The 15088-nt window shown below is 34.3% G+C and overlaps 1 protein-coding gene across 3 annotated transcripts in view; it reads right to left on the bottom strand.

Annotated features, from left to right (window-relative positions):
- Positions 1 to 15088, bottom strand: part of Chd1 (chromodomain helicase DNA binding protein 1) — an 89708-nt gene that overhangs the window by 11442 nt on the left and 63178 nt on the right. For 2 of the 3 annotated variants that reach the window (XM_042690715.1, XM_042690714.1), the window contains exons 23-31: positions 14009 to 14185; positions 10309 to 10469; positions 8979 to 9020; positions 6091 to 6221; positions 5344 to 5482; positions 5022 to 5172; positions 3849 to 3971; positions 3026 to 3154; positions 1652 to 1792 (exon numbers count right to left, since the gene is read on the bottom strand). In XM_042690715.1, coding sequence (XP_042546649.1) covers positions 1652 to 1792; positions 3026 to 3154; positions 3849 to 3971; positions 5022 to 5172; positions 5344 to 5482; positions 6091 to 6221; positions 8979 to 9020; positions 10309 to 10469; positions 14009 to 14185 — 1194 coding nt within the window. Of the gene's footprint in view, positions 1 to 1651; positions 1793 to 2142; positions 2389 to 3025; positions 3155 to 3848; positions 3972 to 5021; positions 5173 to 5343; positions 5483 to 6090; positions 6222 to 8978; positions 9021 to 10308; positions 10470 to 14008; positions 14186 to 15088 lie in introns of all 3 variants that reach the window. The other variant, XM_042690716.1, reaches the window with a different exon arrangement.

Below are 15088 nucleotides of genomic sequence, written 5' to 3'. Positions count from 1 at the left end.
CTGAGGATCATGATGTGAAGCCAGTCCAGGCAGGAAAGTCCAGGAGACTCTTATCTCCAGTAAACTACTCATAAAAAGCCAGAAGTGATGCTGTGGCTAGCCTTGAGCAAAAGGAGCTGAGAGACATCACATAGGCCCAGAGTTCAGGTTCCAGGATCGGGAGTGAGGGTGAGGAAAGAAAACAAATGTAAGTTGGTGCATCACCATTTTATTGACTACAGATGTTCCTCAACAAATGAAAAACAGAATAACATATGATTTCTACTGTACCATTCCTGGGATTATATCTGACAGTATAAATCAACGTACAAGAAAAGATACTTGTATATCCATCGATTTATAGCAGCACTATTCATAACAGCTTAATTATGGAGTCAGTCTAGGTGTCCATCAAGTGATGCACAGATGAAAAAAACAATGTGATCTATAGCATTTGATTAATATGTGTTAAAATGAACCTAAGATTATGCCAAAATCTAATGAATAAAATATGTCAAATATGCAAAGCAATATAAAATATTCATGTTAAAAAGTTTTAAAGAGCATATATATGAACATATTACACTTACATATACTGTATAAATGTGATACAACTGTATATCATACTGTATGTTTCCTTTCAGTTACTGTCTGTAATAATACATTTCTTAGCTCAATTCAAGCTCTGAACATCCCATACCTGTTATGTACCAGTAATATCACACACACAAATACTGTCTTCCCACCTCACAATCTTGCTATATAAGAGTTTCTTTTCTTTGGATATAATGTTTCTTTATGTTTAACTAGTCATATATTAGGCCAGTATTGCTCAATACAAGATCTAAGAAATTTTGTCAATTCACAATGATTTAGTACACATAGATTGTGGGTTTAGAAACGTTAGTAATAAATTTGACTGTGAAATTTTAGGTTCTTTAAATACAGGAATAAAACATTGTGGCTTCTAATTTATGTCTTCGTTGTGCATTTCACTATCTAGTAAAATACAGCCATTTTCATTTTTAATATTCTAAGAGTTTTCTATAAGAGGCTGCAGGAAAAAAAAAGCCTCCTCATCATAGGTGAGAAGCTCTATAAAATTGAGTTAAAGTTAAAAATGCTAGAATAAAAGGAACAGGATCTCTCTGAGTATATCTTAATGCCTTTACTTCAGTGTTTATTTAAAACCTGTACCCCCCAAAATAGGGATAGAGTATGAATATAATGGAGAGAATGAACTTGTTCAAAGTACAGTGCTTGTGTCCAGGGAATTATTACATCATACTGCTCAGGCATGCTAACTAAAAAATAAAACTAAAAATATTATTCAATATATTTATGTGACAAAAAAAAGTGGGAAATGTGAAATGAATCTGGAAGGAATAAACAGGTGAGCTAAGAATGATGGAAGGGGTGATTCTGAAGCACTGGACACTTAGACGAAGCCTCTTATGTAAACTTCTGAAGTACAAGAAAAAAATCATTTTGATGAAAGAAAAATAATATATGAAAAGAATTTTTTCCAAAGTAATTCTCTATTGATACCTTTTAAAATATAAGTCTCTGTCATTAATCTGAATTATGCTATCAGTTATGAAAAAACTAAGTTAAAAGGTCCAAAAATTAAACTGCAATTTAAATGACTATTCTGAAAAAGTCTACTGCTTACAATGCTAAATGTCTTCTGATCAAGGACTTCAGATTCTTCTGATATGGGAACTGGTTCACCACTTGCAGTGATATGAACTGGAGCATCTGACATTGAAGACTTTTTGGATCGCTCCTTATTTTCAGATTTGGATTCACTCAACTGAAAAAAAGAGGAAATAAAAGCCTCAACACAGGAACAAAATGATTAACATTCTTAGAAAACTTTTTTTGTTCATTTCATTAAGTACTTATTTCTTTAAGTACACTTGTCTATTTTTCCCCTACTTCATTTGGAAAAACCAAAATTAAACCACCTTTCTAATGTTACCCTGTAGATAAGTCTATTTTAAAAAATGGTCAAACCCACTTTTTCTCTTACTATATATACCAACACATACTGAAAAACTTAGTTATTGAGACTAACATGAGCTGATGTCATTTCTAAAATGTAAATCTAATTTTTTACTTTCTCAAGTTTATATTATGAAAACAAAGTTAAAGTATGCATACTTTTTCTTCTTTTATGTTTTTTCTCTTCTTCATAGCTTCTTTTACTTTGTTTTCTCTTTTTTCTTTATAATCTTTTTCCTTTAAAGCTTTATCTTTTAGCTCCCTTTCAATTTCTCTTTTATTCTCTTTTGCTTCCCTCTTTTCTCCTGGTTCCTTCTTTATACAAAGATCTGGCTCAAGTGGTTCTTCACCATCTCTTTCTGTTTTCATTCTTTTATTTGGATGTTTCACAGAAGCAACCTTATTCTGAAAGGTGCAAGTATGGCCAATGATATTACTAACTCAGCTTTGATACAGACTAAAATATTTTTTATGTAACTATGATCGCATGAACATGGATTCTGAGAAACATATCCCAGAATGTCATTAATAATGATGCATGTAATGTTTACCTTCCTATAAACTAAGTCTGTCTCATTCAAATTTACAATAAAATTCAAAGAGAAAACAGCTCAATGAAATAGTAAATGTTTAAAAAGAAAAGAACCTTTATTCTATGTCTCAAACATACCTAATGCATGTTCTATGAATAAGACATTTGGTATCACAGGAAAAAAAATTCAGTACTTAATGTTCACTTTTTTTTGGGGGGGGTGGGGGGGAGGGGTCCAGTCGTGGAGCCTGAACTCTGGGCCTGGGTACTGTCCCTCAGTTCTTCAGCTCAAGGCTGGCGCTCTACCACTTGAGCCACAGCGCCACTTCCAGCTCTTTTTTTACTGCTTATGTGGCTGAGGAATGGAACCCAGGGCCTCAGGCATGCAAGGCAAGTGCTCTACCACTGAGCCAGCCCTAATGTTCACATTTTAAATGTAAATAAAATACACAAAAAAAATTGCTGTATTCTTTCTGTATAAAAAGGTTGCTACTAAATATGCACCCTTACTTTATCATCATCTTCATCAGACTTCTCTGACGGCAGGGGAGAAGAATCACTCTTTATTTCCTCTTTTACTTTTATGGACTTCATCACTTTATTCTTCTTAGCTCTTGCTTTTTTCCTCTTGGAACCTCCCTAAAAATAATTTATTTAATCAATTCTACAGATTTTCTTGGCTACTAATCCAAATGTTAGAACATACATTCCTACCTATACTTAAGTTTGTTGGTAATATTCTGCACCAAGGCTGCAAAGTCAACAAAAAAGCTCTAGGTTTATCAACCTAAAATATTAACGCCAATAACGAATATTAACCAATTTTAAGTATTCCTTTATAAGGAGAAATGAGATGGAAAGAATTGTCACCATTTAAATTATCACCTTCAACTAAATGGCACCAGAGAGTAAAGAGATAAGGTTTTTAATGCTACACAGGTAGTTCCTGACACTGTGATCACAGGTAAATTTTAAAGTCTGCTTTAAGACTCCCACCATCCTGAGCTCAGTGACACTGTCCACTAGAGTCTCTTTGTAAAGAAGCTCAATGACCTTTGATATATGGCCCCTTAAACTTTGCTGCCTGAAAATACTACAGGCTTAACAGAAACTAAAATACTCATCTATTTTTTTCTGATTCTTTTTCAAATTCTAGAAAAAAACAGGATCTCAATTCTGAAACGTAACTTACAAGTTTTAACATACATGATAAAAATAATTTAAGAAAAATAAAACTACTAAAATACCTAAAACTTGTAACCTCAGAGTAATTATCAATATCTAGTATGTCAACAAACATGAAAAAGTAAACTGCTCTTAAACATTAACTTACTGCACCAGAAAGTCTCATAGCTTCTTTTTTTGCAAGGTCTTTACTAAGTAATTTGATGAGGTAGTCTGCACGTGTCTGCAACTGTTTTGCTTGTGGTTTTTTATCAGGATCATCTGGAAGAATCTGATAAAGGCAATTTATTATACAGGTTGCTTGCTTTCTGTTCTACTTTTTTGAGGAAGGGATGCTGGTGTTTGAACTTAGGCTTTAGGCTTGTTTGCTCAGCTAGTGTGAACTATCCTTGAGTCACAATTCCAGCTAGCTTTTTGCTGGTTTTTGGAGATAAGAGTCAAACAAACATATTCTGCCTGGGCTGGCTTTGAACAGCTATCCCAGAGATGTCTGCTTTTTGACTTAGCTAGGATTACAGGCCTACACCACTTGTATCTAGCTCAGGTTGTTTCTATTAAGTAAAATAGAAAATTTTGTGGTAAAAATGGTTATCGCCATTGACAAATGTTTTAATTCTTAGTAATTATGTATATAAATTACACATACACAACACACAACAAATTTTTATACCTATATCACAGTCAGAGATTTACATTTCTTGGCCAAAAAAAAAAAAATCCCTTATCTCTCTGTGCTATCAATGACAATGGGTTAACTATAATGTATATAAAAATTACCAAGATAAAAAGTAGCATCTATCTAAAAGGAAAACAAAATAAATCATTTTGAGAAAAATTTTCGGTGGAAATGTAGACTTTAGACTTTTTAAGTTTGGTTTCACAAAAACAAAAGATTGAACACTGATATCTAAAGCTTCCCATTTAGTCCATTAAGATAAAGACAGTAAAAAAGTGTTACCCATTGTATGAAAAGATACAATGTAGTATAATCAAATCAGCAAAAATTCATAAACATTGATACCTTTAAAAAGTTAGATTAAAACAGTCCTTTTTGACCTTACTAATAAATGAAAGAACTATAACCTAGTAATCTGAAGAAAAATATACATATGCCTTGAAAACAAATATAAACTCTCAATATTTATTTAAATCCAATACTTTAAAGAAAACCAACTTCAAAAGTCAAGTTCACAAAACTAACTAGAGCTATGGTTTCCTTAGTCTTGGTAGAGCTTATTCACAAGAGATTTTCCCCGCAAGAGAATTAGAGAAGAAAAACAAACCCATTACTGTTCAAGGAAGTCAAGAAATATAAAATTACCTTGTGTGTTAGACTGAGATCTGGATCCATTTTAATCATTTCCCAACTTCCATAGCCATACTCATAAATACCAATTAATAAATTGGAATCGTCTTCCTTGCCCCAGTCTATATCAAAATGAGCAGCTTTTGTGTGACATTGGATTGTATACCTAATAACGAAATTACAATTAGTTTCTTAATAGCCTAAATGGAAAATTTTGTAAAAATGGATGTATACTTAAAAAATTTTTATTCAAAACTAGCCAATAATGCAAGAAATTAACATATTCATAACAGAATGGCTGATTAACCACAAAAATTATATGAAGTAAATAACTCACTGCTTTCTTTCTTCTGGATCTGAAGGAATAGATTTGTGCAAAGGTATTAATTCTTCTTCATGGGAGATGACTAGCTTAGCATTCACTTGTACTCCTGATATTCGGAATGTTGGACCCTTCACTTTTCCAAGTCTACCACCTTAATTTTTAAAAAAGTACAGAAAGATGTATGAAACCTAATTCTGGAAGAAGACTACATATGCTATTACATGAATACTGCCATATTACTAAGTATTACTAGAAAATTTTAATCGCCACCATACATATACATATATATATGCTGGCAGATATGGAATAAAAAAACTATTCCATGTAATTATCAAAATCAATTTTACAAAGCAGGTCTATTAATAAATACTGTTGGCCTCTAAGAATTTCTACTACTTTTTTTTCAGTGTATCTGAATAGTAAATCTTATGTAAATATTTTTCTTTAGCTGTATCAATTTAAAAATAAGCATAATGAAATAGGCATAGTGCAAATCAGTAAGTAACATGTATATTCAAAATTTCTACTTATGGTAAAAAGATAGCATAATAATAATTCCTCATATTGTTCCAAACTGAGGAACTGTAAAGGATTTCTATTGCTCTCAAAACTTCAACTCTGTTTGCTATTCCCAAGTACTGAGAATGGGCTTGCTTTTTTTGCAAAGCATCTTTTTAAAAGATAGAATAGGTAACTTAAGGTAACTAACTTAAAACTTTTCATTTACTTCTCTTTAAATAATTCTCAAATTAATGTTACCTGTTCGTTCTGTTCCTGAAGAACTATCCTTTAAAGCTTTAATGCAACCATTGTGTACCAATTCTCCTAGTCGTCTAAGGTCTGTTTCTGACTTATCAACTAGCTCAGCATCTCGAGCGATTGCATCTAATCTGAAAAAAAAATATACATTTCAGGCAAATATGATTAAGTATGAAATGGTACTGTTTAAGAAAAATTAAGCTTCAATTTGTTTTTAGATCTAAATGTCTTTCTATTGCCTGATCTGTAGATTCTAGTTTATAGAACTTTAGGGTTTTTTTTGGTCAGTCATGGGGCCTGAACTCCAGGCCTGGGCCCTGTCCCTCATCTCTTCAGCTCAAGGCTAGCACTCTACCACTTGAGCCACAGCACCACTTCTTATTTTTTCTGTTGATGTGGTGCCTCATGTATGCGAGGCAAGCACTCTACCATTAAGCCACCTTCCTAGCCCTAGTTTATAGAACTGATATGACATACATAGAAACCAGGAAAATTTGGCAGGGAAACATTGCAATAATATATTCAAGAATAACAATAAAGTTAAAGAATTCATTATGGAGCAAATGGGAGATTATATACTAGTTGTGTAACACTTGTTCATAACTCATCAAATTTCCAAAAGTTACAAAGTGATAAAGTGAGCTGGGCGCCAGTGGCTCATGCCTGTAATCCTAGCTACTCAGGTCCAAAGCCAGCCTAGGCAGGAAAGTCTATATGACTCATCTCAATTAACCACCAAAAGTGGTGCTGTGGCTCAAGTGGTAGAGCGCTCACCTTGAGCTGAAGAGTTCAAGGACAATGCTCGGGCCCAGAGTTCAAGCCCCATGACCAAAGAAAAAAGAGCAAAAAGAGAAGAAAAATGATAAAGCTTTCTCAAAATAATATAAATGAAAAAGTAGTATAATTTATTACAGGACATTCAAAACAGTTTTTCCATTATCTAAAATAATAATGCAGTATTTCACTGCATTTTAAACAAATCATCTCAAACTAAATAAAATAGGCTATATCCCCATAATACTCAATATAATACATAAAAAAAAGAAATCAGAAAACTAGATGAGATGGGTAAATAGGTATGTTGGGAGGGTGGGGTAGGGAGAGAGAATGAAGGGCTGACCCTGAGGAAATATATTATACATATGAATAGATTAATATTAGAGTGATAACTCCTTGTACAACTCTTTAAAAATAAAAAATAAATAACTGATGGAGTAAGACATGAAAAAAATCAAATATCTCTTTTTTTTTTTGGGGGGGGAGGTCCGGTCGTGGGGGGCCTGAATTCTGGGCCTGGGCGCTGTCCCTCAGCTCTTCAGCTCAAGGCTAGCGCTCTACCACTTGAGCCACAGCGCCACTTCCAGCTTTTTTCTTTTTGCTTATGTGGTGCTGAGGAATCAAACCCAGGGCCTCAGGCATGCAAGGCAAGCGCTCTACCACTGAGCCACCAATTATCTCTATTTTAAGCCTATGGGGGGAGGGGAGAAAGTATGCTGGTCCTGGGGCTTGAATCAGGGTCTGGGCCATGTCCCTGAGCTATTCTGCTCAAGGCTAATGCTCTATACCACCTAAGTTGAAGTTCTACTTCAAGCTTCTTTTGATGGTTATTTGTAGATAAAGTCTCACGGACTTTCCTGCCTGAGCTGACTTCAAACAACAATCCTTGAATCTTAGCCTCCTGAGTAGCTGTTAATCCCACAAGCACCCAGCTGTTTCAGGCATTTTTAGAGAAGAAACAATCTAAATCTTTGCAGCTTTATAATCAGAAGTGGGTTTGCAATGACAAAGAATAAATATCCAAATAATAATTATTGTTGACCTATAACTTCAAGAACACTTGACGATTTTTTTTTTTTAAGGTCCGGTAGTGGGGCCTGAACTCTGGGCCTGGGCACTGTCCCTCAGCTCTTCAGCTCAAGGCTAGCACTCTACCATTTGAGCCACAGTGCCACTTCCGGCTTTTTTCTTTTTGCTTATATGGTGCTGAGGAATCGAACCCAAGGCCTCATGCATGCAAGGCAAGCACTCTACCACTGAGCCACCTTCCCAGCCCCACTTAACGATTTTAATACACTTTGTGTACTAAGAATATGTAACCAGGGAAAACAGACTTCGCTAAGTTAGCAAAAGCAAACTGGTTAGGTTAAAAGTTCAATCAAATGTTTTTAGGGATAAAATTGTATACTTTCATAACTTGTTACAAATAAAATATTTTTAAAATAAAAGAGATTATGGAAAATAATTTATACCTACAATGTAATTTAACATGCATTTCACAGACAGTTTTGTTTAGTAAAGAACATTTAAGGGGGCTGGGAAGGTGGCTCAGTGGTAGAGTGCTTGCCTCGCATGCATGAGGTACCACATAAACAGAAAAAGCCAGAAGTGGCGCTGTGGCTCAAGTGGTAAAGCACTAGCCTTGAGCTGAAAGAGCTGAGAGACAGCGTCCAAGCAGAGTTAAGCCCCACAAAAAAGAACATTTAAGAGACTTGAGAGAAGAATAGAACATATGGGCTAGAAATGTGACTTAGTGGTAAAGTGCTTGCCTAGCATGCATGAAGCACTAGGTTCGGATTCCTCAGTACCACATAAACAGAAAAAGACAAAAGTGGCTCAGTGGTTCAAGTGGCAAAGTGCTAGCCTTAAACATAAAGAAGCTCAGGGACAGTGCCCAAGCCCTGAGTTCAAGCCCTCTTCTTTTCCCTCCCAGACTGGAAAAAATAAAAAAATAATAAAAAAAAATTTAAATCAATCTAAAATTTTTATTTTATATTACTAAATCTGTATCTGTTAAAAGCAAATTCACCAAAGTAGCAAAGTAAACAGTAATATGAGTAAAAAAAATCTAAGAGTATATAATGCAATTTGAGAATGACATAAGTATTTACCTTTCCAGAGGGCCACCAAATTTCTTATAACTCTTGATAAACCTAACAGAAAATAAATGTATGATTTAAACAAGTGCCCATAATCCATTAAAAACAAATGTAATGTACACAGAAACAAAAAATACTTCTTAGTACAAAAAATTAATTCAAGACACTGTTACAAAAAATGAATTATGATATAAATTAAAGAAATCAATCTATATCAAGTAAGATAGGACATTTTAACACAGAATGAAGTTAAGATATCAATATAAATAAAACAATAGAAACTACATTTTATTTTAAAATTTACTTTATTATTTTCACAAGACAAAAGAAAAAAGTGGGAAGTGTCTCCAGAATTATCAGTCATATCACACCTCCTCCTACTCCAAATGATGATTAAAAAATTACCAAAAGTTTTTCTTTCAGATGTGTATCAACAATAAAATAAAATAAAAATTTTACTTCAGAACAAAGCTACTTATGTGGTTGATGGATGAGAGAAAATATCCAGGAAAAGTAGAAGATGAAATGCTTCTTCGACTAAAGACAGAAAGTCCAGCAAAGCAGATTGTCATAAAAGTACCCTTACAAAAGCTAACAATGTATTTAGTTTTCTGGTGGGAACAATGAGGAAGAACTTTGTCAGGTCTATGATTTAAAAGAAAAGAGTTACAATGGCTTGAAAGAAACAAAGTCTGAAAATATAAAAATGAACAACCTTTTTACAAGTATAAAACTATTACCTAACACAATAAGCTACTATCTCATTCCCCTTAAACACATATGTACATATTTAAGCATGTTTTAAGTAGAAGCTACAATTTGTCCTATATGGCCAATCTTACCTCTATTCTTATTTAGCCATATCAGAAATGATTTCCCCCCCCTCTGGTACTAGGGATGGAAACTGGGGTTTTCTTATGTTAATCACAGGATGGACTGCTGAGCTGAATCCCCAGCTCCAGTGTTAAAAGAAATTAGAAAAATACAGAACTAAATTATCCCCACACAAAACAGTAATACTGGTATAATCACAAATCAAGTATGATAAAATATAATTTTATTATTCAAAAGGGCCATTTTTTTGAAACACATCAGTGTAACCAAAAATTTTAGTAGTCTAAATGGTCTAACAGTAGATAACATGCAAACTTTGTAATTTAGCTACCCAAGCCTGCCCCTAAGGTTCTAATGACTACCCAAAAGCAGAACCAACTAATTCTATTCGAATATGTTTATGTCTTCTAAAACTTTCATCTCAATTTCTGCCAATTACTAGACTTGCATATTTTAGTTTTACACTGTAATAAAATGAGTTTAAAACAAAATAGTCTTATCATCTTACCGCCTAATTTCTGCATCACTAAATCCTTTAATATTTTCACGAGGGATAGTGCGTGGTCTTCCTCGTTTCTTTGGCCTTTTCCTTTCTGAGATTGAATCACTATCAGATCCAGAGTACCTTCTACTTCTACTGCGCCTCCCTTCACTTCCATTGAAACTAATCTAGAATTCGGAAATAAAAAATTTACTCACACTTAGGATAATCAAGGCTTACTTACACTGTAAAGGCAAAGAAAAATACTCCAAAATACTGCATAAACTTTAAAAATATTATTTTATATATCAAGCACATTACTAAAACAGAAAAATTGAATAGAATACAAGGGAGAACATAACACACATCCATGAGAAAATATTGATGGTCTTATACAAAAGCTTTTTATAAATCAACACTAACCTATTTTTTGTACAATTAAGGGTAGTTAATGAGCAACTGAAATCGTTGTATAAATATAAAATTATATTACCTTAACAGTAATTTTTAATGCAAAATAACAATAAAATGCATTTTTAATATATCAACTTGACTTACATAAATAAGCAACAATGGCCAATAGTAACAACAATGAATACTGATACATCTTTGGTGCATACTTAAGCTATGAGAGGGTAATTTGGCATCACTGTACTAAAAACTTTTAAAACTTATTCTGTTGACTCAGCCATATAACTTTTAGGTATTTCTCCTAAGGGATTGTTAGGTAGATTATCTAAAAGTCCTTTACAAAATAAACAAAACATAAACAATAAAACATTCATCAGAGACTAAATTCATACAAAGCAGTGCTTTAAAAGCCATGAAAAACTGTTGTAGGATAATTAATTACCTACATACACTGTCAAAGGGAAGAAAACAAGTTTCAAGTCAACATGACTCCAAGTATCTCTGGCAAATAACATGCATTTTGTAAAAAATGGAATGCTAGCCGGACGCTGGTGGCTCATGTCTATAATCCTAGCTACTCAGGAGGCTGAGATTTGAGGATTGTGGTTCAAAAACAGCCAGGACAGGCAAGTCTGTGAGACTCTTATCTCCAATAAACCACGAGAAAACCAGATATGGTGCTGTGGCTCAAGCGGTACAGCACTTGTCTTGAGCTGAAGAGCTAAGGGACAGCACCCAGGCCCAGACTTCAAGCCCCAGGACCAACCGAAAAAAGAAAAAAGAAAAAAAAAAAAGGAATGTGTTTAATATTACTGCTCAGTCATATGTCTGGGGAGGCAAGTTCATTCCTCATTCCTTTTTACCATTTTTCATATGTATGTATTTATGTATGTATGTGTACACACACACACCTTACTAAAGTTTACCAAGATGACCAAGTATTTGAAAGAAAAAAAGTGCCAAAAAATCCACATGCATGTATTTTTTTATAATATCCATAGTTCTAATGAATACATCAATATATACACTGTTTTGGGAGTGTTTCCAAAGCCTCTCACATATTCTGAACCCTTAATATGGTAAACATTACTTAATTTGAAGCCAGTACTTAGTTCTTACTTATATTAACTTCCCTGCTCCCCTTCAAAAGTCTTCACACTGGGCACTGGTTGCTCACGTTTATAATCTGACTTACTCAGGAGGCTGAAATCTGAGGAATGCAGTTGGAGGCCAGCTGAGGCAGAAAAGTCTTGAAACTTTTATCTCCAATAACTACCAAAAAAGTTGAAACTGTGGCTATAGTGGTAGAGGGGTAGCCTTGAGAAAAAGAAGCTCGGGAACAGCAAAGAAGCTTTGAGTTCAAGCCCCAGGACTGGCAAAAAAGTCCATCTTCAAAATTTAGTGAGGTACTTTAAAACTCAAATAGTCTTATTCTTAAATAAATATTATTGGAAAAAGAAATTGGTTAAGGAAAGAGTCCATATCCCCTGGCAGTATACTATTTAAAAAACTAGCATTTTGTTCATTTGGGCCACCAAAGAAACAAAACAACTATAAAAATTCAAACTGCACAAGGAACATGATAGTTAAACTAGAAATCATTAACACTTAGAAAGCCTTCCATGTGAAACTTTTTTGGGGGGGGTCAGTTGTAGAGCTTGAACTCAGGGTCTGGGCACTGTCCCTGAGCCTTGTGCTCAAGGCCAGTGTTCTACCACTTGAGCACAGTGCCTCTTCCAGCCTTTTCTAAGTAGTTTATTGGAGATAAGTCTCACAAAGTTTTCTGCCCAGGTTGGCTTCCAACGATGATCTTCCAACCTCAGATCAGGTCAGCCTCCTCAGTGGCTAGGATTACAAGTGTGAGCCAACGGTACCCAGCTCATTTGAAACATTTCTAAGACAATACAAGTATAAAGAAGGAAACCTGAGATATTTTTTTTTTTGGGGGGGGGGAGTGGGAGGGGCAGATGATACTGGGCCTTAAACACAGAGTCTAGGTGCTGTCTCTGAACTTTTTGTATTCAAAGCTAGTGTTCTACTTCTTAGGTCATAGATTTTTGGTGGTTAATTGGAGATCAAAGTCTCACAAACTGTCCTGCCTGGGCTGGCTTTAAAACACAATTCTCAGATGTCAGCCTCCTGAGTAGCTAGGATTTTAGGCATGAGCCATTGGCACCTGGTTCACATGGGAAATTCTGAATTACTGTGAATAAAGGAAAATAAAAGTAAAACCAAGTATTTTCACAATTTTAAAAAAAAAGTAAAACTATTAATGTGTAGAATACACAGAAAAGTAATGCTTACAAGAGAACATATCATTAACTGTTAATAGTACAAAAATTGAATCATCTACATTCAGTAAGCTTACCTTATAAAACTTAAAAGAGCAATTAAATCAAAAGCAAAAAATAATGGTTTAAAAAACAGAAACACATAAAGTTAAAAACAGAAAAAAAAACCAGGCACCAGTGGCTCACGCCTGTAATCCTAGCTACTCAGGAGGCTGAGATCTGAGATCATGGTTCAAAGCCAGCCTGGGCAAGAATGTCCGTGAGACTCTTATCTCCAATAAGCCACTAGAAAACCGCAGTGACGCTAGCTAGGCTCAAGTGGTAGAGCACTAGCCTTGAACTAAAGAGATGAGAGACAGCGCCCATGCCCATATTTCAAACCCTACTACCGACACACACACACAAAAAGAATGAAAGATCACTTAAATACCCTACAGATATTGAAATAAGAGACTATTGTGACTTCATGCTTATTCAGTTCAGCTTAAAGAAAAACAATTTCTCAAAAGAAATTATCAAACTCATTAAAGAAATAAGATATCCTTGGGAAGGATAAAGTGTAAGTTAGGGATTAGCATTGGTAACAGTACGTTTACCTTTCTGCTCCACTTCTACCTAAGCATCAGGAAGAGAGAGAGAAAACAAATTGAAAAAAAAAAATGTGCAAGGAAAAAAAAAGAGAGAAAAAAAAGAGAAAGAAATAGATATCCTGAATAGTTCCTTATCTAAAAAAGAAATCATAGTTAAAAGAAAAAAAATCTTTCAACAAAGAAACAACAGGCTCAGGTAGTTTACTTGACAAATACTCCCAACATTTAAAGAAGAAATATTCCCAATTCTACCTAAACAAAACCTGAAATAGACAGGAAGAATCCTTTTCATTTTAGGAAAACAATCAAATTACAGACATAAACAACAAAACTATGGACAAATAAAAATACCTCTCTGAAGCAATACAAATACCAATCTAGAATGGATCCTACACTACTATATTATAGGAATATCTTATTAATTTACAAAATCACCTGTTTTGCACAATTTCTCATTCGTGGAAGCATATAGATTTCCTCAAGCTCCTTTTGCCTTTCTTCCTCTTCTAATCGTCTTCTTTGATCTTCTGGAATGATTTCATCCCAGTTCTTTGAATTCCTTTCAGGTTCTAATTCAATGTCATCTTCATCCATGTTTGAAAAATTGGCAACCTGATAAATTCCACAAGTTTGACGGAATAAATTATTATAGGTTTAAGTGCGTGCCAGAATGACAATGAAAACATACTGTCAGAAAGGGATGGTAGGGAAAAAAACAAAGCAAGGGGTAACAATGCTTGATAGGAAATGGACTCATTACCTTGCTCGTGTAACTATAACCCCTCTGTACAGCATCTTTTCAATAAAATATATATTTAATTTAAAAAAACCATACTGTCAGCCAGATATCATGGCCTATGACTGTAAATTAGAGCTAATAAAGAAGCAGGTGTATCATTCTGCATCTAGGAGTTCAAAACTAGCCCAGAGAGCACAGTAAGGGTCTACCTAAAAAAAAGAAAGAAAGAAAAAACCTCAATATCTAAGGACAAATATAACTACAGAATAAACCAAGTACATCTGCTAACCTATCTAAGATTTATTTCTTCATTAGGACAAAGTAGATCAAAGAGAATATTCCTTCCGGGAAAGATTCTCTTTGCCCTGTTGTTCAACAAAATTAGACTTCCTTAGAGACAGAGAGTACTGATATAAAAAAAAAGTAATTTATTAAAAAAGTAATTTATACTAATAACTTGCTACATAACTATCTGCAGGAATTTCCAGACTAGTCCATGACCTATGAAGCACAGAAGAACAATACTTATACTTTTAAAATTATATAAAAGGCTGGGCACTGGTGGCTCATGCCTTTAATTCTAACTACTGAAGAGGCTAAGAGATGAAGATCACTGTTCAAAGACAGCACAAACAGTTAAGTCTATGAGACTCTTATCTCCAACCTAAAAAGCATGAAGTGAAGCTACAGTACAGGCACTGACCAGTACCCGCCCCCCCCCCAAAAAAATCATATAAACAAAATATAAAGACCAACCGAGATAAGGAAATCCGTAA

This window comes from Dipodomys spectabilis, unplaced genomic scaffold (genome assembly GCF_019054845.1).
Source record: "Dipodomys spectabilis isolate Male_0828 unplaced genomic scaffold, ASM1905484v1 ptg000140l, whole genome shotgun sequence".
In the NCBI taxonomy this organism is placed as follows: domain Eukaryota; kingdom Metazoa; phylum Chordata; class Mammalia; order Rodentia; family Heteromyidae; genus Dipodomys; species Dipodomys spectabilis.
The sequence above is the reverse complement of the archived record's forward strand: the minus strand, read 5'-3'. Positions and strand labels throughout refer to the sequence as shown.